This window comes from Dipodomys spectabilis, unplaced genomic scaffold, assembly GCF_019054845.1.
Source record: "Dipodomys spectabilis isolate Male_0828 unplaced genomic scaffold, ASM1905484v1 ptg000095l, whole genome shotgun sequence".
In the NCBI taxonomy this organism is placed as follows: domain Eukaryota; kingdom Metazoa; phylum Chordata; class Mammalia; order Rodentia; family Heteromyidae; genus Dipodomys; species Dipodomys spectabilis.
Genome location: NW_024870772.1, coordinates 25,302,000 through 25,326,561, shown reverse-complemented (window position 1 = coordinate 25,326,561; position 24,562 = coordinate 25,302,000). Strand labels below are relative to the sequence as shown.

The 24,562-nt window shown below is 42.1% G+C and overlaps 1 protein-coding gene across 4 annotated transcripts in view; it reads left to right on the top strand.

The window, feature by feature from the left end:
• Nucleotides 1-3,000: 3,000 nt before the first annotated feature.
• Mphosph8 (M-phase phosphoprotein 8) overlaps nt 3,001-24,562 on the top strand; it is a 39,128-nt gene continuing 17,566 nt past the window's right edge. For 3 of the 4 annotated variants that reach the window (XM_042685445.1, XM_042685443.1, XM_042685446.1), the window contains exons 1-5: nt 3,001-3,317; nt 6,715-6,870; nt 9,779-10,606; nt 13,413-13,512; nt 18,021-18,281. In XM_042685445.1, coding sequence (XP_042541379.1) covers nt 3,099-3,317; nt 6,715-6,870; nt 9,779-10,606; nt 13,413-13,512; nt 18,021-18,281 — 1,564 coding nt within the window. In that variant the 5' untranslated portion in view covers nt 3,001-3,098. Of the gene's footprint in view, nt 3,318-6,714; nt 6,871-9,778; nt 10,607-11,115; nt 11,123-13,410; nt 13,513-18,020; nt 18,282-24,562 lie in introns of all 4 variants that reach the window. The other variant, XM_042685444.1, reaches the window with a different exon arrangement.

Below are 24,562 nucleotides of genomic sequence, written 5' to 3'. Positions count from 1 at the left end.
TGCTGTTAAGAACAAAATTGTCCTTGCTTTTCTTTAACAATGACAAGTGAAATACCAAGAACATTATTACTTGCTTCAATGAATTTCTTTTTGGCCTTGTGTCCATCTGGATGATGCAATCTCTGAAGGTAATTTTGTCCATCTATTATTGTTAAATTGGTGTTTTTCAGGGGGAGTGAGGGTCATACTTACATCAATATTCATTGTTACTTCTTAAAAATATCAAAACTGGCTGGGTACTGGTGGCTCACACTTTTAATCTTCACTACTCAGGTGCTAAGAGCTGAGAATCACAGTTCAAAGCCAGCCAGGGCAGAAAAAATTATGAGACTGTAATCTCCAATGAATTACCAAAAAAAAAAAAAAAAAGCCACAAGTGGAGCTGTGGCTCAAGTGTAAAGCACTAGCATTGAGCAGAAAAAGTTCAAGAACAGCATCCTGGCTTGAACCATTAAATTGCTAAGTATTGCTAAGTAAGACATAATCAGGATAGATTAGGAAAAATGGGCTATGGTACTCAAAAACCAGGAGCTAAGAAAAACAGTATATTAATGAATAACTTCATTATAAGCACAATGTGTGCTCTCCTTGGTCTAAACTGGACCATATGAATATCAAAACCTGCTTTTTTTACAATATTCCTTATCCAGTAAAATGGTAAAACCATGACCCTATCTACAGCTTCAACTAGAAATAAAGATCACCCTTTACTCTCTCCCTACATCAAATTAACCATGTATTCTTTTTTTTTTTTTTGCCAGTCATGGGCCTTGGACTCTGGGCCTGGGTGCTGTCCCTTAGCTCTTCAGCTCAAGGCTAGCACTCTACCACTTGAGCCACAGCACCACTTCTGGCTTTTTTCTGCTTATGTGGTGCTGAGGAATCGAACCCAGGGCCTCATGCATGCAAGGCAAGCACTCTACCACTGAGCCACCTTCCCAGCCCCTAACCATGTATTCTTGATTTTACTTCACTAATGGCTATCAAATATATCTATTTCACTTTACTTCTAGTCAATGCCATCTGAGTAATTTTATTTTTGTTATATTTAGAGAGACAGGATCTTACTGTGTTTCTCAGGCTGTCCTCAAACTTGTGGGCTCAAATGATCCACCTACCTCAGCTTCCAGAGTAGGTAGAACAAGTATCCAACATTTTGATATCTCTTCATTAAGCTTCCTGTCTTTAAACCCTCCAATCTAGGTTCCATACTGATCCAAAATATATACCTAGTGATATCATTCTGCCACTTAAAGTCTCTCAGTGGCTTTTCACTATCTTGAAGATAAACTGTAATCTCTTTGACAGAAAGAAAACTGCTTCTGCTTACTCTTTCAACTCTTTGTACTAAGGAATTGGATAAAAGGAGGATGAAAAGGTGGCACAAGGCACTTGTAATTCTAGCTACTCAGGAGGCTGAGATTGAGGATCATGGTTCAAAGCCAACCAAAGTAGGAAAGTCCTTAAGACTCATCTTCATTTAACCACAAAAACCAGAAATGGGTGTGTGGCTCAAGTGGTAGAGAGCTAATCTACCACTAAAGGACAGCACCTAGGCCCTGAGTTCATGAGTAAACTAGAAAAAGTTAAACACCATTAAATTGCTAAGTACTACTGAAACAGGATAGAGTAGGAAAAATGGGCTATGGAACTCAAAAACCAGGAGCTAAAAAAAAACACAAAACACTGTTTTAATGAATAACTTAATTATAAACACAATGTGTGCTCTCCTTGGTCTAAACTGAAGCTTTTCACCTTTTTCACCTTGCCCAAGTGATTGTTGTGAGAAGACAGGCATATCTTAAAAGTACTTCGTGTGTGTGTGTGTGTGTGTGTTTGTGTGTGTGCTGGTATTGAGGTTTGAACTCAATTTAGGGCGTTGGTGCTGTCCTTCAGCTTTTTTGCTCAAAGCTGAGCCACACACAGCTCCACTTCTGGATTTTGGGGAGTGATTTACTGGAGATAAGAGTCTTTGAAAAACTTTCCTGCCAAGGCTGGCTTGGAACCAGGTTGAGGAGAGCTCAGCCTCCTAAGTAGCTAGGTTTATAAGCGGGGAAGAGGCGAGATCAGGGCCCTGGTGACTTCTGCCAATAATCCTAGCTACTCAGGGAACTGAGATCTAGGGATGACAGTTCGAAGCCAGCCTGGACAGAAAAGTCCAGGAGACTCTAATCTCCAGTAAACGATTCCGATACTCCAAAGGTGGGAATGCGCTGTGATTCCAGCGGCAGGGCGCCATCCTTGAGCAGAAGGAGCTCAGGGACGGGGCCCAGGCCCTGAGTTCAAGTGCCAGAGCCAGCCAAAAAAAAAGTTCACTTGATTTTCGTCTTAACTTTTTTTGTTTTTTGTTTGGTGGAACTGAGGCTTAAACTCAGGGCTTGCAAGCAGAGGCTCTGAAGTCACCCACAGCCAAACGTCCGGCTCTTTAAACAGTACTAAACCAGACAAGCTGCAGGTGAAGTATAAACACGTCGAGCGAATCCAAGCGCTCCATATGTGTATGTATACAGATGACTTCCTGCTCATTGTTCCTGGTCCGAGGCCCCCCACAGAGAATCCGATCCGCGGGAGGAAGTCCTCGGGTCTCTTCCCCCCCACCCCCGGAAGTAGGCTACCGAGGACTCTCGTAGAAGAGCTACTCAGCAATGCCACCCCACCCTCGCCATCAGCGGAGGCCACGCCGGGCGGTAGCCCCGCCCCTGCCCCGCCCCCTCGCCCCCCCCGCCCCTCGCCCCGCCCCCTCGCCCCGCCCCGTCACTGCCGTCAGCGGAGGTCAGGCCAGGCGGCAGCCCCACCTACTCCCGCCCAGCCACCCACTCCGCCCCGCCCCCGGTGGCGCCCGCCGCCGGTGGCGTTCTTCCGCCCCGGGCGCCCCTGGCCGGCCCACCCGCTTCCCGTACGCTCCGCGTGGCTCTGGCTCACCCGCCTTCACGTGATTGGGTAGTGTACATGTCACTCTAGGGCTCCGAGTCCACCATTGGCTAATGTTCTTCAAGGCCGTGTCACTTCGCAGTAGTGGATAAGAGGTGTTCGCGGAGCACGAGGCTGTTCTAAGGTGGTGTAGATTGCTTTTCTCGGTTGTTTGGAGAGCCATCGCGATGGCGACCGAGGCGCCGAGTGTGGAGGGAACGAGCACGGCCGCAGCACCTATGTCAGGGCCCGACAGCTCTGGTGAGTGGCCAGGTGTCGAAGGAGGAGATGGCGGAGATGGCGAAGAGGACGCAGCCACGAAAGAAGCGGAGGCCGTTGGGGAAAGCGAGGAGGACGGAGAGGATGTGTTCGAGGTGGAGAAGATTCTAGACATGAAGACCGAGGCGGTGCGTGTGACCGCAGGGCCTGGCGTGCGGGGCCGCGCGGGGAGGATTGAGCCGGGTTTGGGTGCGGGAGGAGAATGGAGGGCCCCGGCAGGGGGAGGGTGGGGAGGGCCGCGGGGTCCTGGAGTGAGGGCCAGGCCGGGGCGGGGAGCGCCGGGGCCGCGGCACTGAGCCTGCGGGGCCTGCCTACTCGCGGCCAGGAGAGAAACGGTCGACCCGCCTTCGCCGTGCCTGCGAAGGATGCTTCGGGAAGTTTTAGACGGTGGTGGAACCGCTTAGGTGATGGGAGGGTCGTGAAAAGGTGCCAGACGCCGACTCTGGAAGTCAGATGTGCGATGTTTTCTAACGCTCCTTGATCTCAGGGCCTGGGAGCAGCCCAGAAAGGAGCCAGTGTACTCTCCGTCGTTACGGTGTTCTCTAAAACCAAAATTACACGACTTAAAAATAAGGAGTTTCATGCGTTCTCAGCATAAAATCCCAGTCGTACCAAGTCAGCGAGTGTTAAGAGCCCTTAAAACCTAAAGGTTTGGGCTAGGCGGTTGGTGGCTAAAACCTGTAATCCTAGCTGCTCAGGAAGCTGAGATCTGAGGATCAGGTTTGAAGCCAACGCCTGGGGTAAGGTCCATGAGACTCTTAGCAGTTAACCAAACCATCGAAAAGCCCAGTGAGAGCTCAAGGCCATGAGTTTGGACTGCAAGTACCAGCACACACAAAAAGCCAAACAAACCCTAAAGGCTTGGCTCAAAAGTAGAGATCCCTGAGTTCAAAACCAAGTATTGCTCCTTTCCAGGTCCCCAATAACCTATACTTTTTAAAAATTTGTACATTATGATTGTAACTATTTAACATTCTATTGTTTCCCTTGCCTGTAATTTTGTTAGCCCAGGTTGGCCTCCCAACACCCCAATCTTCCTGCCCCAGCCTTCTGAATACTTTTGTTAAGTGTGTACTATAGAGGCTGGGAAGGTGGCTCAGTGGTAGGGTACTTGCCTCGCATGCATGAGGTCCTGGGTTCGATTCCTCAGCATCACATAAGCAGAAAAAGCCAGAAGTGGCACTGTGGCTCAAGTGGTAGAGTGCTAACCTTGAGCTGAGTAGCTCAGGGACAGTGCCCAGGTCCAGAGTTGAGGCCGCACAACCAAGAAAGAAAAGGAAAAAAAAGTATTTTTCTTATTTTTTTTACTTAGGCATTATTTCAAAGTAATAATTTACTCAGTTTTAAGTGTAATCTCTCTCATAAGAGTTTAATGAGTAAGTTTAGAAAGAGAAAAATAATGTCATCATCAAATTCAGGTCATTCTAAGTCATCGATAGCAAATATTTAAGATTTGTGTTTAAAATCCAGGTCCAAGTGAGATCAACAAAAATTAACCCATAAAAGCAGAAAGAGACTAAAGACAGATGGCTTGCTTTCTACAAAATACTTAAGATCTTCAAAGATGTTCTTCAAGAAAACTTAGCAATCAGCCGGTCAGCTCTTGTTCAGATATTTTGCATAGGTATTGATTGACATAGGTCCTGAAAGCTTTTCTTTAAAGCCTCTCATACAGTATTGTTTCTAATTTTTATTTTTTTTATTTTATTTTTTTTTTGGGTCCAGTAGTGGGGCCTGAACTCTGGGCCTGGGCGCTGTCCCTCAGCTCTTCAGCTCAAGGCTAGCACTCTACCACTTGAGCCATAGCGCTACTTCCGGCTTTTTTTTTTTTTTTTTTTTGCTTATGTGATGCTGAGGAACCGAACCCAGGGCCTCATGCATGCAAGGAAAGCCCTCTACCACTGAGCCACCTTCCCAGCCCCCCAAAGATAATAATTTGATCTGTTTCTTTGACCTTATCTCAAAATTCATACTTTATATTTAAGGTATTAGGAAGGTAATGCTATGTAAGCTGGGCAACAGTGGCTCACGCCTGTAATCCTAGCTACTCAGGAGGCTGAGATCTGAGGATTGTAGTTCAAAGCCAGCCTGGAAGGAAAGGCCCTGAGATTCTTATCTCCAATTAGTCTCACAAAAAGTCTGATGAGGCCTGTGGCTCAAGTGGTAAAGTTAGCTAGCCTTGAACAAAAGAACCTCAGGGAGGGGCTGGGAAGGTGCCTCAGTGGTAGAGCACTTGCCTTGCATGCCTGAGGCCCTGGGTTTGATTCCTCAGCACCACATAAAGAAAAAAGCCGGAAGTGGCGCTGTGGCTCAAGTGGTAGAGTGCTAGCCTTGAGCTGAAGAGCTGAGGGACAGTACCCAAGGCCCCCCCTCCCCCACCACATATATACTTGAGGGAAAAGGGGTGGAGGGAGGCCAGTTGTAGAGCTTGAACCACAATCCTCAGATCTTAGCCTCTTAAGTAGCTGGATTACAGGTGTGAAACGCAGTGCTCAGCTAAAATTATGTATTTATTAGTTAGCAAATAACTATTCATTAGAATTACTTAAAATCTTTTTATTCTAGGACCAATCATATCAAAACCTCCAGGAATATGGATCAAGTATGTTTATGCTCAAAGGTGTCTAGATTTTTTCATGTGTACGAACACTGAGAACCACACAAACTATCATGGATTTTAGCTAGAGAAACCTAGTGATGGGCTGGGAAGGTGGCTCAGTGGTAGAGCGCTTGCCTTGCATGCCAGAGGCCCTGGGTTCGATTCCTCAGCACCACATAAGCAAAAAAGCTGGAAGTGGCGCTGTGGTTCAAGTGGTAGAGCACTAGCCTTGAGCTGAAGAGCTGAGGGACAGCGCCCAGGCCCAGAGTTCAGGCCCTACGACCGGACCAAAAAAAAAAAAAAAGCCTCAGGGATAGTGCCCAGGCCCAGAGTTCAAACTCCAGGACTGGCCAAAAAATAAATAAATATATAAATTGAGTCAGTCAAAAATAAAAAATGGGCCAAGCCCTGGTGGCTCACGCTATTCACGAGGCTGAGATCTTAGTATTACAGTTTAAGCCAGCCTGGTCAGGAAAGTCTGTGAGTTTATCTCTAGTTAACCACTAGAAGTGGCACTGTGGCTGAAAATGGTAGAGTACTATGCTGGAGCAGAAAAAGCTCAAGAAGAGCTCCCAGGCCCTGAGTTCAAGCCCCATAATTAACAATAAGTAAATAAATATCTTAAAACCTCCAATATATGTTAATGCAATCATTGGAAGAAACTCCACCAGATTACCATCTTTGAGTGACATTTTGTTCTTTTTTTTTTGTTTTTCCAGTATTATATAATCAGAAATAAACACTTCGGTCTTTGATTTGGAAAAAATAGGTTAAGTGATACTGATTTTCCATAAGGCATTTGCTTCAGGAGAGGTATAAATATACATAATAATGTGATATTTCCATTTTGAAGCAGTTTTCAAGTTCTCAGCAGTTATACATTCTTAGCAACATAGCAATAAACCTGTTTTTAATTTATCCCACAGGGTAAGATCCTTTATAAAGTTCGATGGAAAGGATATACATCAGATGATGACACCTGGGAACCTGAGATTCACCTGGAGGACTGTAAAGAAGTTCTTCTTGAATTTAAGAAGGAAATTTCAGAGAACAAGGCTAAAGCATTCAAAAAGGATATTCAGGTATTGTGTTTTACCTCATCTTCTTTTTTCTTTTTTAAGTGATTTTTTTAACAGTTTACTTGGTTGTATAAAAGCAGTGGGGTTTAAAAAAATATTTAGGGGCTGTGGCTTAGAGGTAGAGTGCTTGCCTAGCATGCATGAAGCCCTGGGTTTGATTCTTCAGTACCACATAAACAGAAAAAGCCAGAAGTGGTGCTATGGATCAAGTGGTAGAGTGCTAGCCTTTAGTGAAAGAAGCTCTGAATTCAAGCCCTAGGACTGGCAAAAGAAAAAAAAAATTAAATATCTTTAAGTAGTTGTACATGTCGGTTTCAAGTCAACATACCACTTTATGTTTACAGTGCCCTTTTTAGTGTATGTACCAGTACTGGAGTTTGAACTGTGGGTCTAGGCACTGTCCCTTAGCTTTTCTCTCAAGGCTAGCATTTTATCACTACCATTTGAGCCATACCTGTACTCTGGCTTCTTTTGCTAATTAGAGATGAGATTCTTAACAGATATTTCTGCCCAGGCTGATTTCAAACTGATTCTCAGATCTCAACCTCCTGAGTAGCTAACATTGCAGGCATGAGCTACTGGTGACCAGCTTCAATTCATTTTAGTCATTTTCATCCCTTTTTTTGGGTGGAGGGGTGTTCTGGTCGTGGGGCCTGAACTCTGCGTCCGGGTGCTGTCCCTCAGCTCTTCAGCTCAAGGCTAGCACTCTATCACTTGAGCCACAGCGCCACTTCCGGCTTTTTTCTTTTTGCTTATGTGGTGCTGAGGAATTGAACCCAGGGCCTCATGCATGCAAGGCAAGCGCTCTACCACTGAGCCACCTTCCCAGCACATTTTCATCCCTTTTATCATTCTCCTCCCAAATGATAGTTTCATTGTGACATTGCCGTATGTGGCATACAACGTATCCCAATCAAACTGGCCCCTCTATCACTCTTCTTTACTCCCTTTCCCCTTCTTCAGTCACATTTATTCACCCTCTGTTTGTCTACCCACCTCTTGTTGGTATCCTAACAAAATTTTTATTTTTTTTGTTCTTTGTTTTTGTTTCACTCCTGGGTCTTGAACTCAGGGCCTACGCACTGTCCCTGAGCTTCTTTTTGCTCAAGACAAATACTCTATCCAGTACCATTTCCGGCTTTTTCTGAAGTTTATTGGAAGATTACTGGCATTTCACAGACTTGAGTAGGCTTATGGGTATGAGCTACCAGCACACAGAACGTTCCAAAAGAATGTTTTTACTTTTCTCTCATTCTTTTTCTTTTTTCTTTTGGCCTAGCATTTACTAAGTAGGCATTCTACTTATGTGGTTTGAGCCACATTTCTAAAATAAAGTTTATAGTAGCACTTAGTGAAAGTTTTATATAGACTGCTCAGTGATTTTTGCTTATTTGTTCTCATAGCCAACCTACAATAAGTTAATAAATAAGCATAGAAGAATGTTGTGTCACTCAACTAACACTGTCATAAAAAATCTGAGATAATTAAATTATACACAGAAAAGGTTTAAATTGGCTCATTATTTTGGAGGTTTTAGTTCAAGATCCAGCAGACTCATTGCTTTCTTTTTGTGTATACCTCTGGTAGAAATGCTGGCTGGCAGTGTTGGGGAGCACGTGGCACACTCCTTATGGGCATAAGCTAGAATGCTGAAAGAGATGAGGGTCCCTAATCCTCTGAGGATATCTTCCCAAGGACCTAAGGATCTCCTCCTAGGCCTGATCTAGTAAAAGTCCCACTACCTCCTGGTAACACCACCCTTTAAACACGTAGACCTTTGGGAGACATTCAACTATGAAAGATAAATTAGTTAGTATTTTCCTTTATGTGAAAGGTAAAAACAGAAAAACTGAGGGTGTAGCTTCGTGATAGACCACTTGTGTATCATGGACAAGGCCCTAAGTTCAATCTTTAGTACTGTTAAAAAAAAAAAAGGCGGGGAAGCCACTGGGAATGTGGCTTAGTAGTAGAATGCTTGACTAGCATGCCTGAAGCCCTGAGTTCCATCACCACATAAAGAGAAAAGGCTGGAAGTGGCACTGTGGCTCAAGTAGTAGAGTGGTATCCTTAAGCAAAAGAAGCTCAGGGACAGTGCCTAGTCCCTGAGTTTAAGCCCCAGGACTGGCCAAAAAAAAAAAAAAAATCATGGAAGTGAAGGAAAACATATGGCTTAAATTAGCACAAGTTTGAACAAAGTTGAACATGGTCAACTTGTCTATGAGTTCAAGCCCTGGTAGTGGCCAAGAAAAGAGAGAGAAAGAGAAAGGAAAGGGGAAGAGAAAGGAAAGATGTATCATAAATTCATTTGTTTGTCCAAGATGATGTGAGCAACTTGTTTTAGTATACTTGGAAAATATTGCTCAGTATGTCATTGAAAGAATATATGCTTTCCTGTTTAATCTCTGCTAACCTGTCTTAACTACCTTTCTCTACCAGTTAAAATTAAACAGTTCACCATTTGGGGGAAGGGTGTAATATTGAAGATCAAAGAAGACCTTCAACTCCAACTACTTTATTTTGTAATAGGTTTTGTTTTAATGCATATTAAAATTGTACCAGAGGTTTTCACCTTGGTATTTCTGATGTGAGTATATTGTGTTTTGCTCAAAATAACTTTCTCTGGGCTGGGAATATGGCTTAGTGGTAGAGTGCTTGCCTAGCATGTGTGCAGCTCTGAGTTCGATTCCGCAGCACCACATGAACAGAAAAAGCCAGTGGCTCAAGTGGTAGAGGGCTTGCCTTGAGCTGAAAAGCTGAGGGACAGTGCACAGGCCCAGAGTTCAAGCCCCATGACAACCAAAATAAATAAGTAAATAAATAAATAGAATAGTTTTCCACCAGGTTTCATTATGCTGCTTTTCAAAACTCTTAAAATTGTTAGTGTTTTAACTTTTTTTTTTGTATTTTCTAGAGATTGTCTTTAAATAGCGACATATTTGAAGCAAATTCTGATAGTGATCAGCAAAGTGAAGCAAAAGAAGATTCTTCCCCAAGAAGGAAGAAAAAGAAATTAAGGTCCAAAGAAGATAAAAGCCCAGATGGTCTGAAAAAGAGAAAAACAAAGACTGGCAAACTGAGAGTAAAATCAGAGCTGGGGAGTGCCTCTGAAAGTTTAGTTTTAGATTTAAGGACAAAGAAAAGAACTTTGGAAGCCAAAGAAGAATTAAAGGACTCCAAAAAGACCAGAAAAGATGAAATAAAAGAAACTAAGGAATTAAGAAAAGGTAAAAAGGCAGATGTAAGAGATGTAAAGAATAAAGTAAAAGAAGATCCCAAAGACAACAGAAAAACAAAAAAAGAGAAATGTGTTGACAGTCAGCTGGAATCTGAATCAAGTACACTTACTGAGGATGATAAGGAAGAGTTTCCTCCTGACAACAGAGAAGAGAAACAAACACTAAAAAGTACAAAAGATAGAGTAGAGCAGGATGCAAATCAAGATGGTATTTTTGAGAAACAGCTGAATGACACTGTCAGTGCGGATGAGGATGATAATGGCAAAGGCAAGAGGAAAAAAAAGAAACTGAAAAAGGCTGAGGAAGTGAAAGAGATAATGCTAGAAAACAAGAAGACCTTTGCAGAGAAGAAAACTGTGCCTAAAAAGCAGAGGAATCAGGGAATCAAGCCAAGTGACATAGAGTTAGATAAATTAATGCCATATTTGTCTGCCCAAACACAGAAGACTTCTAGATCTGCTGGTGAAGACAAGATCCTCCAGCCATCTGACTCAGTAGAGGAGGTAAGATCTTCTAGGGAGAACTTAGAGTAGTACAGGAGTGTTCAGTACAGATTAGTACTGCTGAAGTGGTTATTAGGGAGTGACTTACTGGTAGGTAGGTAGGTAGGTAGCAGTACTGAAGATCTTCTAGCCTTTGGCCCTCCAGCCTTAAGTCTCCAACTTACTTTTTTCTTTTCTTTTTTTGTCGGTTGCAGGGCTTGAACTCCAGGCCTGAGCGCTGTTCCTGAACTCTTCAGCTCAAGGGGAGTGCTCTACCACTTGAGCCACAGCTCCACTTCTGGTTTTCTAGTGGTTAATTGGAGATAAGAGTTTCACGGATTTTCCTGCCAAGACTTGCTTTGAACCGTGATCCTCAGATCTCAGCCTCCCGAGTAGTTTAGGATTACAGACATGAACCACTGGCCCCTGGCTCCAATGTAATTTTCTTTTAGGTGAAATACGACTAAAAAATAGAAGGCTAGGGCTGAGAAGGTGGCTCAGTGGTAGAATGCTTGCCTTGCATGCCTGAGGCCCTGGATTCAATTCCCCAGCACCACATAAGCAAAAAGAAAAAAGCCGGAAGTGGCACTGTGGCTCAAGTGGTAGAGCGCTAGCCTTGAGCTGAAGAGCTGAGGGACAGCACCCAGGCCCAGAGTTCAAGCCCCACGACCGGACCCCCCCCCCAAAAAAAAAAAAAAATAGAAGGCTAATTTATCAAGAGTCAGAGTATTTTTAGTGATACTCAGTGATAATGTAGCATTCATTGTATGATTGTTTATGATTTCATGAGCTTATTTTTATATCCATATTCATTTTAGTATACCACTTTAATTAGAACTACACAATGCATTACATTATAAATCTTTGTTCTTATAAAACTTTTAATTGTCTCATTTTTTCAAAATGAAAATGTTTAGGATTATGAAAATAAAGGCGATAAAAAAATAAACTTCTCTGGACATTGGTGGCTTATACCTATATAGCTACTCACAAGGTTGAGATCTCAGAATCATGGTTTGAAGCCAGCCCTGGCAGTAAAGTCAAGAGACTCATATTTCTTAGTTAACCACCAAAAAGCCAGGAGTGGAGCTTGAGCTGTGGCTCAAGTAGTAGGGTGCTACCCATGAGCAAAGAAGCTCAAGGACAGCCCAGGCCCTGAGTTAAAGTTCCAGTACTGGCTCACACATACACCAAGATGAATTTCTTATAATCTGTCCTAACACTTGGGAGGCTGAGGCAAAAGAATTACGGCTTTGAGTACAGTATGGACTACATAATGAGCTCCAAACCGCAGGAAGCATATGTAGTAAGATGAGTCTGGAAAAAGGGGAAACAAGGCAAGTGCTAATGGCTCATGAGACTCATCTCCAATTAATCACCAAAAAGCCAGAAGTGACACTGTGCCTCAGTGGTAGACTGCTACCCTTGAGCAAAAAAGCTCAGAGACAAGTCAGGCACCAGTGGCTCACACCTATAATCCTAGCTACTCTGGAGGCTCAGGTTGGAAGCCAGCCCGGGCAGAAAAGTATTTGTGAGACTCTTGATCTCCAGTTAACCACTCAAAAACCAGAAGTTGTACTGTGGCTCAAGTGGTAGAGCACTACTAGCCTTGAGCACAAAGAGGTTCGGGGACTGGCTAGGCCCAGAGTTCAAGCCCCACAATAGACCCCCCCCCAAAAAAAAAAAAAAAAAAACAGCTCAGAGACAGCACCAAGCCCTTGAGTTCAAGCACCAGGACCAGCACAAAAGAAAAAGAAAAACAGTATGACAGTATTATTTGTTCTATTGAAAAATAGTCTGTGAGTGGTGCTGTGGCTCAAGTGGTAGAGGGCTTGCCTTGAGCTGAAGAGAAAGGACAGCACCCGAGCCCTGAATTCAAGCCCCACAACTGACCAAAAAAAAGAAAAATAGTCAATGAGCTATGGGGAAAAGTTAAGAAATGGAAAACAGTATATGCAATGTAAGTTAAAATGAGTTATCTCCAAAGTTACAAGGATAAAAGGAGTGTGGAATAATAAAAATAATCAGCTTATAGTAAGATTACATGAATTTTTTAAAAATTTGAGGGGCTGGGAAGGTGGCTCAGTGGTAGAGCACTTGCCTTGCATGCGTGAGGCCCTGGGTTCGATTCCTCGGCACCACATAAGCAAAAAGAAAAAAGCCGGAAGTGGCACTGTGGCTCAAGTGGTAGAGCACTAGCCTTGAGCTGAAGAGCTGAGGGACAGCACCCAGGCCCAGAGTTCAGGCCCCACAACCAGACCCAAAAAAAAGTAAAAATTTGATATTTTATAACTTTATTGGCAGTTTATTTTAGTGTATGGAAATATGTAATGAATAATGGTGTATTTCATTATGACATTTTGTATATATAAAGAAGTTTGATTATATTCAAATGTTATATATTTAATAACAATTGTTAAAAGAGATTGGAGACACTGGGGTTTTTTTTGGGTCCGGTCGTGGGGCCTGAACTCTGGGCCTAGGCGCTGTCCCTCAGCTCTTCAGCTCAAGGCTAGCGCTCTACCACTTGAGCCACAGCGCCACTTCCGGCTTTTGTCTTTTTGCTTATGTGGTGCTGAGGAATCGAACCCAGGGCCTCAAGCATGCAAGGCAAGCGCTCTACCACTGAGCCACCTTCCCAGCCCGAGACATTGGGTTTTGAATATGATGTTGTGTAAGCTAGATGTGTAAGCTATGATCTTGTGTCAGCAGTCAGGTACTCTAGTTTACATAGAGAAGTGTTGATGCTACTAACCAGTGTTTCTTCATGTCCAAATAGGCTGTATAAGCTCTTCATCCAATCTTCTTGTGGATCTTATATCTTTAGGAAAAAGAGGCCCCAAAAAATGACCTCAAAGAAAAATCTCAGAAAAAACCGGATTTAGACAAGGAAGAAAAAGGTCAGGAAGAGCCGAAGGGATTAAGGAGTAAGTACAAATACTAACATTTTCCCATATCTTCTCTCTCTCTCTTTTTTTTTTTTTTTGGTGTCTGTCGTGGGATCTGAACTCTGGGCCTGGGTGCTGTCCCTCAGCTCTTCAGCTCAAAGCTAGCACTCTACCACTTGAGCCACAGCACCACTTCCAGCTTTTTCTGCTTATGTGGTGCTGAGGAATCAAACCCAGGGCTTTATGCATGCAAGGCAAGCACTCTACCACTGAGCCACCTTCCCAGCCCCCCATATCTCTTTATATAAGGAATTGAGTTTATGCTGAAGTAATCTCTTCTAACCTGAAATGTCATAGAATTTAAGAGAGTTTTGTTTGCTGAGGGAATTTAGAGCTTTAGCTATATTTAATAATAAAGGTTGAATATCCCTTACCTGAAATGCTTAGTACTAAAAGTACTTTAGACTTTTCCTTTTTTTCTGATTTTGGAATATTTGCTTTTACATAGTGAGGTACTTTGTGGCTAGGAACCAAATCTACACATGAAATTAATTTTTGTTTTATACAGACCATATCCACATGGCCTTCAGGAGTTTTGACTATGACCTGTCACATGAGGTTCAATGTAGAATCATATTAAAGCTCAGAAAGTTTCAGATTTTGGATTTTTAAGGATACTCTACCTGTATAGCAATTTAAATTATGTATAGATGTATATATAGTATATCATAAGTTGAAATTACAAAGTCACAATTAATTGTGCTAAGCAGGATAAGTGCATGCTAAATACAATTTTGTGTAATATATTAATTGTCCTTAACTGTCATTTGTATAGATACAACATTGAATACAGTTTTGGATCACTTAAAAATAAATGATAATTAAGAATTATCATTTGGCAAGTCACTATTAGAACCAAATACTTTACTTTAGAAATTAACATTACTGTCGTTAAATAAGGCAAAATTATTGAAACACATATTTCCTATGGAGTTGGTTTTTTGTTTTTGTTTTTGTTTTTTTTTGCCAGTCCTAGGGCTTGAACTCAGGGCGTGGGCACTGTCCCTGAGCGCTCTACCACTTGAGCAACAGCGCTACTTCCAGCTTTTTCAATGTATGTGGTACTGAGGAATCAAACCCAGAGTTTCATGCATGCTAGGCAAGCACTGTAATATTAAGCCGCATTCTCAACCCCTATAGAGTATTTTTCCTGGATTTTGTCACAAAGGCTTTAGCTGAATTACTACGTAAACTTTCAATATTATTTGTATGTTTTTGATAGTGTTTGTTTGTTTTTGCAAGTACTGGAGTTGGATTTGATCAGGAGGCTCACATTCAGCTTGTTTGCACAGCAGGCTTTTTACCATTTGAACCACACTTGGGCTTTTTGTTGTTGTTTTGGTTTTTTGCTGGTCAAGATGCTTGAACTCAGAGCTTGGGCACTGTCTGGAACTTTTGTGCTCAAGTCTAGCACTCTACCACTTGAGTCACAGTTCTACTTCCAGCTTTTTGGTGGTTAACTAGAGATAAGATTCTCTTGGACTTTTCCTGTCTAAGCTGGCTTCAAATGCAATCCTTAGATCTCAGCCTCCTGAGTAGCTAGAATTACAGGTGTGAGCCACTGGTACCATGTCAACCTGGGCCTTTTGCTAGTTATTTGGAGATGGAATGTCTGGGCCTTTTCTTTCTGCTCTGACCTCAAACAATCCTTTAAATCTTAGCCTCCTGTATAGATAAGATTACAGTGATGAGCCACTGGTACTCACTGGCAATTTTGTGAGGTGGGAGTGGTGGTGCTGGGAATAGAACATAGAGCGTGGTAGGGAAGCAGTCCACCACTGAGCTGTATCTGCAGACATAAAGACTATAATTTTGTCTTATACCTAGACTGAGCTTGGCAGTTGTAGTAAATAATTAGAGCAATAGTAGCTAAGAAAAAGCAGTGGCTCGGGCTGGGAAGGTGGCTCATTGGTAGAGCGCTTGCCTTGCATGCCTGAAGCCCTGGGTTTGATTCCTCAGCACCACATAAGCAAAAAGAAAAAAGCCGGAAGTGGCGCTGTGGCTGAAGTAATAGAGCACTAGCCTTGAGCTGAAGAGCTGAGGGACAGCGCCCAGGCCCAGAGTTCAGGCCCCATGACTGGACCCAAAAAAGAAAAGAAAAGAAAAAGCAGTGGCTTTCAGTGGGTAATGCCTTAGATAACTATAACCTAAGGATTAAATCTGTTCAAAGCAGTGAAAGATCTTAATAGCCACTGTATTTCAAAGGGTGATTTGATATTTTAAAATATTATCTCTATAGAACATCCAGAGGGAAGCTTGCTGATTGACCAGGTGTTGTGACAGAAGATTACTCTGAGGCTGGGTGTTAGTGGCTCACACCTATATTTCTAGCTCCTCAGCAGGCTGAGACTAAGGATGGATCATCAGGCAGGAAGAAAAGTCCATGACACTTATCTCCATTTACCCAGCAGAAATCCAGAAGTAGAGATACAGTTTAAGTGGTAGAGCCAGTGTTGAGCAAAAAAAGTTGAGGGACAGAGCTGAGGCCCTGAATTAAAGCCCTAGTACAGGTATACACAAAAAGGATTACTCTGGTAGGAGCCTCAGAATTATTCTAGTGTTACCACTAACCACCTATTGCCAAAGACATGAGTCTTATCTACAAGTGTATCCTGGAATTCTTTCAGAAATAGCTCAGGGACTGAGTTAAATAACTAGCAAGTGGCAGAACACTGACAGTGTTACTGGTAAAACTGCCCGATGCCACCAACTTTGAACTACAGTTAAAAAAAAAAAGTTGTGTGTGGTCTCAAGTCTGTGATCTTAGCTATTTGGGAGGTAGCAATTGTGGAATCATGGTTTGAGGCTAGCCTGGGAACAAAGAAGTTGAGAGAGAATTCTACCTCAACCAATGGCTGGACGTGTTGGCATATGACTGTCATCCACATTGAAACAGGGAAGTACAGGTAGGGGGATTGCAACCCATGCCAGCACTGCCATACGGTGAGACTTTACCTCAGAAATAATCAACACCTGACACAAATGGTAGGTGGCTGGTCTAGCAAGCATAAGGCTCTGAGTTCAACTTCTAGTACTACAAAAAAGAAAAGCTGGGAGTAGCTAGGCACCAGTGCCTCAGGCCTGTAATTCTAGCTACTCAAGAAGCTGAGATCTGAGAGTTGTGGTTCAAAGCTAGCCCAGGCAGGAAAGTCCTTGAGACTCTTCTCTCCAAGTAACCACCAGAAAATGGGAAAGAAGGAGAAAGAGACAAAAGAAAAAGTAAGAAGCCAGCAGAGAGTCGCGGGGGGGTGGGGGTGGGGGCGGGGGGGGGGGGGAATGAAGAGGAAGGCATAAAAATAACGGAGAGAGAGAGAGAGGCAATGAAAATAACCAAGGAAACTGAAAACCAGACTTTCAGTGAGTACTATTGTGAGGGAATCGAACAGTAGTTGTACGTAACAACTATATGTTCCTAACAAATATGTACCTGAAACTGAGCTGGGTAAGGTGGCTTAATTCTGTAATCCTAACTACTTGGGAGGTGCAGATGCTAGGATTGCATTTGGAGGATAGCCCCAGCAAAAAGTTAACACCTCATCTCAACTAATAAAAAGCTCTGGGTATGATAGCTTTCACTTGTCATTCCAGCTACCAGGAAGCTTAAGGAGTATTGTGGCAGTCCAGGCTTGCCTAGTCATAAATAAGTCAAACATAAGGCTTTGAGTTTAAACCCATTACTTCCAAATAAAAACCAAAAACCAGCCAGTGGCCCATTCCTCACACCTGAAATCTTAACTACTCAGAAGACTGAAATCTGAGGATTGTGGTTCCAGTTAATCACAGAAAAAGCTGGAGAAGTGCTATGCCTCATGTGGTAGAGCACTAGCTTTGAGCAAAAGAAACTCAAAAGTTGGCCCCAGATCCCCAATTCAAGCCTCAGGACCAGCAAGAAAAAGACCTAAATACATCTTGCTTATAAGATACAAAGAGCTGGGCTTGAGGTCTAGCTCACTGGTAGAGCACTTGTCTAAAATATGCAAAAACCTGGGAATGATCACAGCACCTTACAAACAAACAATTGAAGATCTATGGAAGAAAGTTAACACTAAGCAGACTTGAGTAGTCCTTTGTCCTTGTCATTTTCCATCGGGTGCTTAACAGCCAGTATCAAGATTTGTTAAAATGACTTTGTGACTTTGATTGTAGATTTGATCATGTTTGTAACCAAAGATGATATAGTAAAAAAAAATTTAGGGCTGGGAAGTTGGCTCAGTGGTAGAGCGCTTGCCTCGCATGCCTAAGGCCCTGGGTTCAATTCCTCAGCACCACATAAGCAAAAAGAAAAAAGCCGGAAGTGGCACTGTGGTGGCGCTGTGGCTCAAGTGGTAGAGCACTAGCCTTGAGCTGAAGAGCTGAGGGACAGTGCCCAGGCCCAGAGTTCAGGCCCCACGACTGGACCCAAAAAAAAAAAGTATTTTTAATACTAATAGATTTTTTGATTATAAAATAAACTTATGACTTATACTGTATATTACTTACAATTTTAGCACTAGCAATTAAGGAAATCAAAAGTGCATTTGATTTACTTAAAAAAACTACAGAAGAAAAAAATGATGTGCCTGAAATTAATCAGAAAAAAGAAGTGTCACTGGATTGTAAAACCACAGAAGATTGTAAAATGAAGGAAGGCAAGTATTCACCTAACGAAAAGAAAAATACCAGAGATGAAACTGACACTTGGGCATACATTGCTGCAGAAGGTGATCAGGAAGTTTTGGACAGTGTATGCCAAATGGATGAGAATTCAGGTGAGTTTGGCATGGTTTGACAGAATGATTTCAAGATAGTACACATTATATTATTACTCTTCTTTCATACTATGTAATGCTGATCTCAGATCAGAAAGTTACAAAAATTTATTTGTATCACCTAAATAAATAACTTTTTATATTAAAGTCTTGAGTCATGCTTGGACCTGTGGTTGCATGAAATAATTTCTAATTTCCTGAAATGTGTTTATCTGTACATTTGGAAATTATAGTCTGATTTTCTATACTGATGATATATATTTAGATTTGTTTTTTTCTTTTTTTTTTCCTCCAGTTGTGGGGCTTGAACTCTGAGCCTGGGTGCTGTCCCTCAGCTCTTCAGCTCAAGCTGAGCACTCTACCACTTGAGCCACAGAGCCACTTTCGGTTTTCAGGTGGTTATTATTAGAGATCAGTCTTTTCTGCACAGGCTGGCTTTGAACCATGATCCTCAGATCTCAGCCTCCTGAGTAGCTAGGATCACAGACTTGAGCCACTGGCACTGGGCTTAGATTTCTTTTTTTTTTTTTTTTTGTCGGTCGTGGGGCTTGAACTCTGGGCCTGGGCGCTGTCCCTCAGCTCTTCAGCTCAAGGCTAGCACTATACCACTTGAGCTACAGCGCCACTTCCGGTTTTCTGGTGGTTTATTGGAGATAGGAGTCTCACGGTCTCTCCTGCCCAGGCTGGCTTTGAACCGCGATCCTCAGATCTCAGCCTCCTGAGTAGCTAGGATTACAGGCGTGAGCCACCGGCACCCAGCTGGGCTTAGATTTCTTTTAGGAAAGTCACATTAAAAAATAGTCACATAGCTGGGGCACCGGTGGCTCATGTCTGTAATCCTAGCTACTCAAGAGGCTGAGATCTGAGGATTGCAGTTCAAAGCCAGCCTGTGCAGAAAAGTCCATGAGACTCTGATCTCTAATTAACCACAAGAAAACGGGAAGTGGCGCTGTTGCTCAAGTGGTAGAGCACTTGCACGCTTCCATTGAGCAAGCGCTCAAGAACAGCAGCCAGACCCAGAGTTTAAACCCCATAACCAACAACAACAAAAAAAGTCACATAAAGACTTAATTCTTCTTCCCTTTTAACTTGGCAGTAATAACAAATACAAATAAGGTTCTATTAATGCTATCCTGGGGCTGAGGAGGACCCTGTATAGATTTCTGAGGCTCAAAGTATACGTTCAATGTACTGCTGAGCTTACATGCAAGAAATTGGGATAATTTCCAGGACTAATGGGAAAGGAAGAGGACTTTTCCCTCTGGGCATATGTCAAAGACCAGCACTGAAGTTAAATTACCAAGCAGTTAGTGATTTAAAAAAAAAAAAAAAAAGATGTAAAAGCCAGCTGCCAAAGACAGAAAGGCTGAGGCTGAGATCTGAGGATCATGGTTTGAAGTCAGTCCAGAAAAGAGAGCCTGAGACCCTTACCTCCAATTAACCACCAAGAGCTTTGACTCAAGTAGTAGAATGCCAGCCATGATCAGAAAAGCTAAGGAATAGCCCCCAGACCCTGAATTCAAACCCTAGTACTGGCAAAAAAAAAAACGAGCATGTAAGAGTATGAAATAAAGACTGGTGCTGTAAGGAAAATAGATCATCTGACCATGGTAGAGGGGGAAAAAACCAAGGCTAAAAAGACAAAATTGCAGATTGTATAAACATTAAAAAGATAAAAGGATTCTATGAACAATTTCTTACGAATGTATTTGAAAACAGAATGACATGGTGAGGTTCCTGCAAAAATGAACAAAACTAGACTAAGAAAAATTGACCACGTAACTGTTCATGACCAAATATAACTTCATGAATAAGCTTCATAGATGTGACACCAAGCCCAAATGGTTTTATATTGTAAATCTACCAAACTGAGCAAAAGCCTAGTGGTAGCAAATGTCTGTAATCCCAGCATTTGGAAGCCTAAGGTTGGGTTACATAGTTATGCTATTTCAGCCTGGGCTACATAGTGCGGACTTCTCTCTGGAGGGAAAAAAAATCTTCCTAAAAATACACATTAAATCATTTTGTGGGACCATAGTAACTTTTTATTACCAAAACTATGTAAGGAAAGAAAATGAATGCAGACTGAATGATGAATTAAATGTGAAAAATTGAAACTAAGCATGAGCAAATTAGATCATCTTATTTTAAAAATAAAACCAAAAACAAAAAAAATAAATAAAAATAAAGCCAAAAAAAGCCAGGTACTGGTGGCTCATACTAGTAATCTTAGCTACTCAGGAAACGAGGATTTGGGTTCAAAGCCGGTCAAGGCAGAAAGTCTGAGACTTATCTCTAACTGGCAAAAATCCAGAAGTGCAGGTGTAGCTCAGTTGCTAGAGTGCCAGCCTTAAGTGGAATAAAACCAAGCTAAGAACATGAGGCCCTGAGTTCAAGCCATATAAGCACAAACAAAAAATCAATTGGCTTTATCTAGCAAAATTAGAACACAGGAAGTTTGGCTTTTTTGCTTATGGCTAGTGCTGTATCACTATGCCAGGCATTTTTTGGTTCTTAATTGGAGATAAAAGTCTCATGGACTTTACTACTGGGGCTGGCTTTGCATCCTGGTCCTCAGATCTCAGCCTCTTGAGTAGTTAGAATTAGATGTCAGCTACCAGTGACTACTTTATTTACTTGATTCTCATTCTGAATGGAATGAGATGAAATCTTGATGTAGTTTTTTTTTTTTTCCAGTTGGTCTTTGGGCTTGAACACTGAGTCTGGGCACTATCCCTGAGCTGCACGTGATCTAACACTTGAGCTACAGCACCACTTCTGGTTTTCTGGCAGTTAATTGGAGTCTCAGGGACTTTCTTGTCCAGGCTGGCTTTGAACCACGATCCTCAGTTCTTAGCTTCCTGAGTAGCTAGAATTACAGACATGAACACTGTTGCCCAGCATTGGTGTAGTTTTGATTTACATTTCATTTATGGCTAAAGATTGTTGAGTAATTCTTCATATATCTAGTAGCCATTTGTGTTTCTTCTTAACTAATTGGGTTATTTGTTCTTTAGTTTTTGTTTTGTTTTTAGCTTTTTGTGTGTTCTGAATCTTAGTTCTTTGTCCATTGAATAGTTGGCAGAGATATTCTCCTATTCTGTGGGGGCATTCTGGTGATTGATGGATGTGCCTTTCAATTTGATGCAATCCCTTTTGTTCTTCCTCTTACATGCTCGACCCTTGGAATCCTATTCAGAAAATAATTAATTGTGCTATGATTTTCAGGTTTTCCCTCTTTTCCTGTAGTAAATTTAAGGTTTCAGGTCTTAGAATCTTTGATCCATTTGGAGTTGATGTTTTATAGAGTGAGAATTTTAGGTCTAGTTTCAGTCTTCTGGGATAACCAGTTTTCTCATCACCATTTATTTAAGAAGCTGTTTTCTCCAATATATGTTTTTTTCCTTCTTTGACAAGGATCAGATGGCTCTGGCTGTGTGGTTTTATTTTGGTAGAGGTTTTTTTTTTGTTGTTCCATTTGGGTTTGTTTTTGTGCCAATACCATGCTGTTTTTTGTTATTGTGGTGTCCACCTTTAACAGCACTTGTGAATTAAGAAAAAAAAATAGCTAACTGAAAAAAGGTAGTTTTCTCAATAAGGAAAATTACACTGTTGATAAATCTTTTAATTGTGAAACACTAGAAATCTGTGTCTTAAATTAGCACCAGCACATAGAAACTGTCACCATTGTCTTTCAACATTTTAATGAGGGATACTGACACAATAACACCGAGAGGCTAAGCATGGAATGCAAGGACAAAATCTGAGAAGCTTAAGCATTGGAGAGGATGGGCAAAAACTGCTGTCATCAAGTATTTGCCAAGCATGTACAAAAGAATGTGTTAGGTCACTGGTACTGCAGAAATGATTTTTGTTGTTGTTTGTCAGTCGTGGGGCTTGAACTCTGGGCCTGGGCGCTGGGCCTCAGCTTTTCAGCTCAAGGCTAGCACTCTACCACTTGAGCCACAGCACCACTTTCGGCTTTTTTGTTTATGTGGTCCTGAGGAATCGAACCTATGGCCTCATGCATGCTAGGCAAGCAATCCACCTTTCCAGCCCCCAGAAATAATTTTTTAAAATCTGTCATAATCAGTTGTTATTGTTTGTAGAAAACCCTAAAGAATCTAGAAATTATTAGAACTACTGCAATTACAGCAAAGTGACTAGATATAAGGTCAACATGAAAAAATTAGTACTTTCTGTATATCGGCAATGTAATCCTAGCTACTCAGGAGGCTGAGATCTGATGATTGTGGTTTTAAGCCAGCCTGGGCTCTCACCTCCAATTTACAACCAAAAAGCCAGAAATGGATCTGTGGCTCAAGGGGTAGAGTGCCAACCTGTCCCTGAGAAAGCTTAGGGACAGGCTTCAGGCCCCTAGTTCAAGCCCCAGGACCACCATTCAAAAATGAAAACATTGGCCTGGCACCGGTTGCTCATGCCTGTAATCCTAGCTACTCAGGAGTCTGAGATTTGAGGGTCATGGTTCAAAGCCAGAACAGGCAAGGAAGGACCTGAGACTCCTACCTCCAATTAACCACCAGAAAACCGGAAGTGGTTCTGTGGCTCAAATGGTAGAATGCTAGTCTTGAGCAGAAGAACTCAAGAGACAGCACCAGCCCCACGTTCAAGCCCCATGATGAGGAGGGGGGACACGTTTAAAAGATTGTCAAGAATATTACTAGTGAAAGATAATACAATCTGTATAGAGAAAATTCCATTTTGAAAGTCATTAAACTCCATGTATGCATTGTACGTGAAAATCCCTGAGTTCCATACTGCAAAAAAATTTTAAAAAGGTGTTAGTGGAATTTACAATTACTAATTCTAGAATCATGTGGAAGACTCAAGAAAAGCAAACCCAATTACTGCAATAATAATCAAACCCCTTTTCTAAAACTGGAACCGTTGATGATGGAGTATCTGGTATTTGCTTGGCACTAGGAAGGGAGACTGACTAGTGCTGCAGTGCACGTGACGGCTGTGGCAGGTGGGTGATGGGCAGGAAAGAGACTCACTGTTTCAAGGTAGTTGGTTATCTACACAGATAGCACCTGGCGTATGGAAATCAGATCCTGGCGGAATGAGGCCTCAACTGCACAGGGAGTATTTGGAAATTAGGCAGTTAGAAGATTGCTAGATATTAGGATGAGAGAATTAGGACTAGAGAATTAGATATTAGGCATTTGGATATTAGGATTTAGAGGATCTTTATGACTTTGGGATAGGGAAAGATTTCTCAAGACAGAAAAACACCAGGAATCCAAGGATAGCAACTAGAATCTAGCCAAGGCAGACAAATCCAAGAGAGTTAGATCTGATTAGCAAAAGGCCAGAAGTAGAGGCATGGTTCAAGTGGTAGAGTGCGAGCCTTGAGTAAAAAAGCCCAGCCAGAGATTGAAGCCCTAAGTATAAGCCCTAATGCATGTACACATGCACACCACATGCATGTGCACCATGAAATTAAAGGATAAAGTTGCTACAAAGCATGGCATGTTAACCAAAGCTACTGGATGGAAAGGATTAATAGCCAAAGTATTTAAAGAACTTTCTGTAATTTTTGTTTTTGGTCAGTCATGGGACTTGAGCTCAGGCCTGGGTGCTGTTCCTCAGCTCTTCAGCTCAAGGCTAGCACTCTACCACTTGAGCCACAGTGCTACTTCTGATTTTCTGAGTAGCTTATTAGAGATGAGTCTCATGAACTTTCCTGCCTGGAAAGTTGGCTTTGAACCATGATCCTCAGCTCTCAGCCTCCCGAGTAGCTAGGATTACAGGTGTGAGCCACCAGCTCCTGGCTTATTTGTGTTTTTTTTTTTTTTTTTTTAACATCAATACTGGGATTTGACCTCAGTGCCTTACACACTAACTGGGATTTCTTAGTTGTGTCTAATTTTCTTCTAAATCCACTCCTCCAGTTTGATACATTACTAGTGGTAAAACTATTAAAGCATGAACAACGTCCAACATAGGCTGGATGTAAATATACCATAAAGGAGGCAGTAGTGTTGAAGTTACAGGCGTCTGAAACTTAAGACTGGGCGATCATACAGGCCTGTACTTGTTTTACTTCATAACATACAGTCATCCTTTGACATCTAGCTCATTTTTTATTATTTATTTATTTATTTTTAATTTTTTGTCAGTCATGGGGTTTGAACTTTGGGCCTGGGCGCTGTCCCTCAGCTCTTCAGCTCAAGGCAAGCGCTCTACCACTTCAGCTACAGCACCACTTCTGGTTTTCTAGTGGTTTATTGGAGATAGGAGTCTCACAGTCTTTCCTG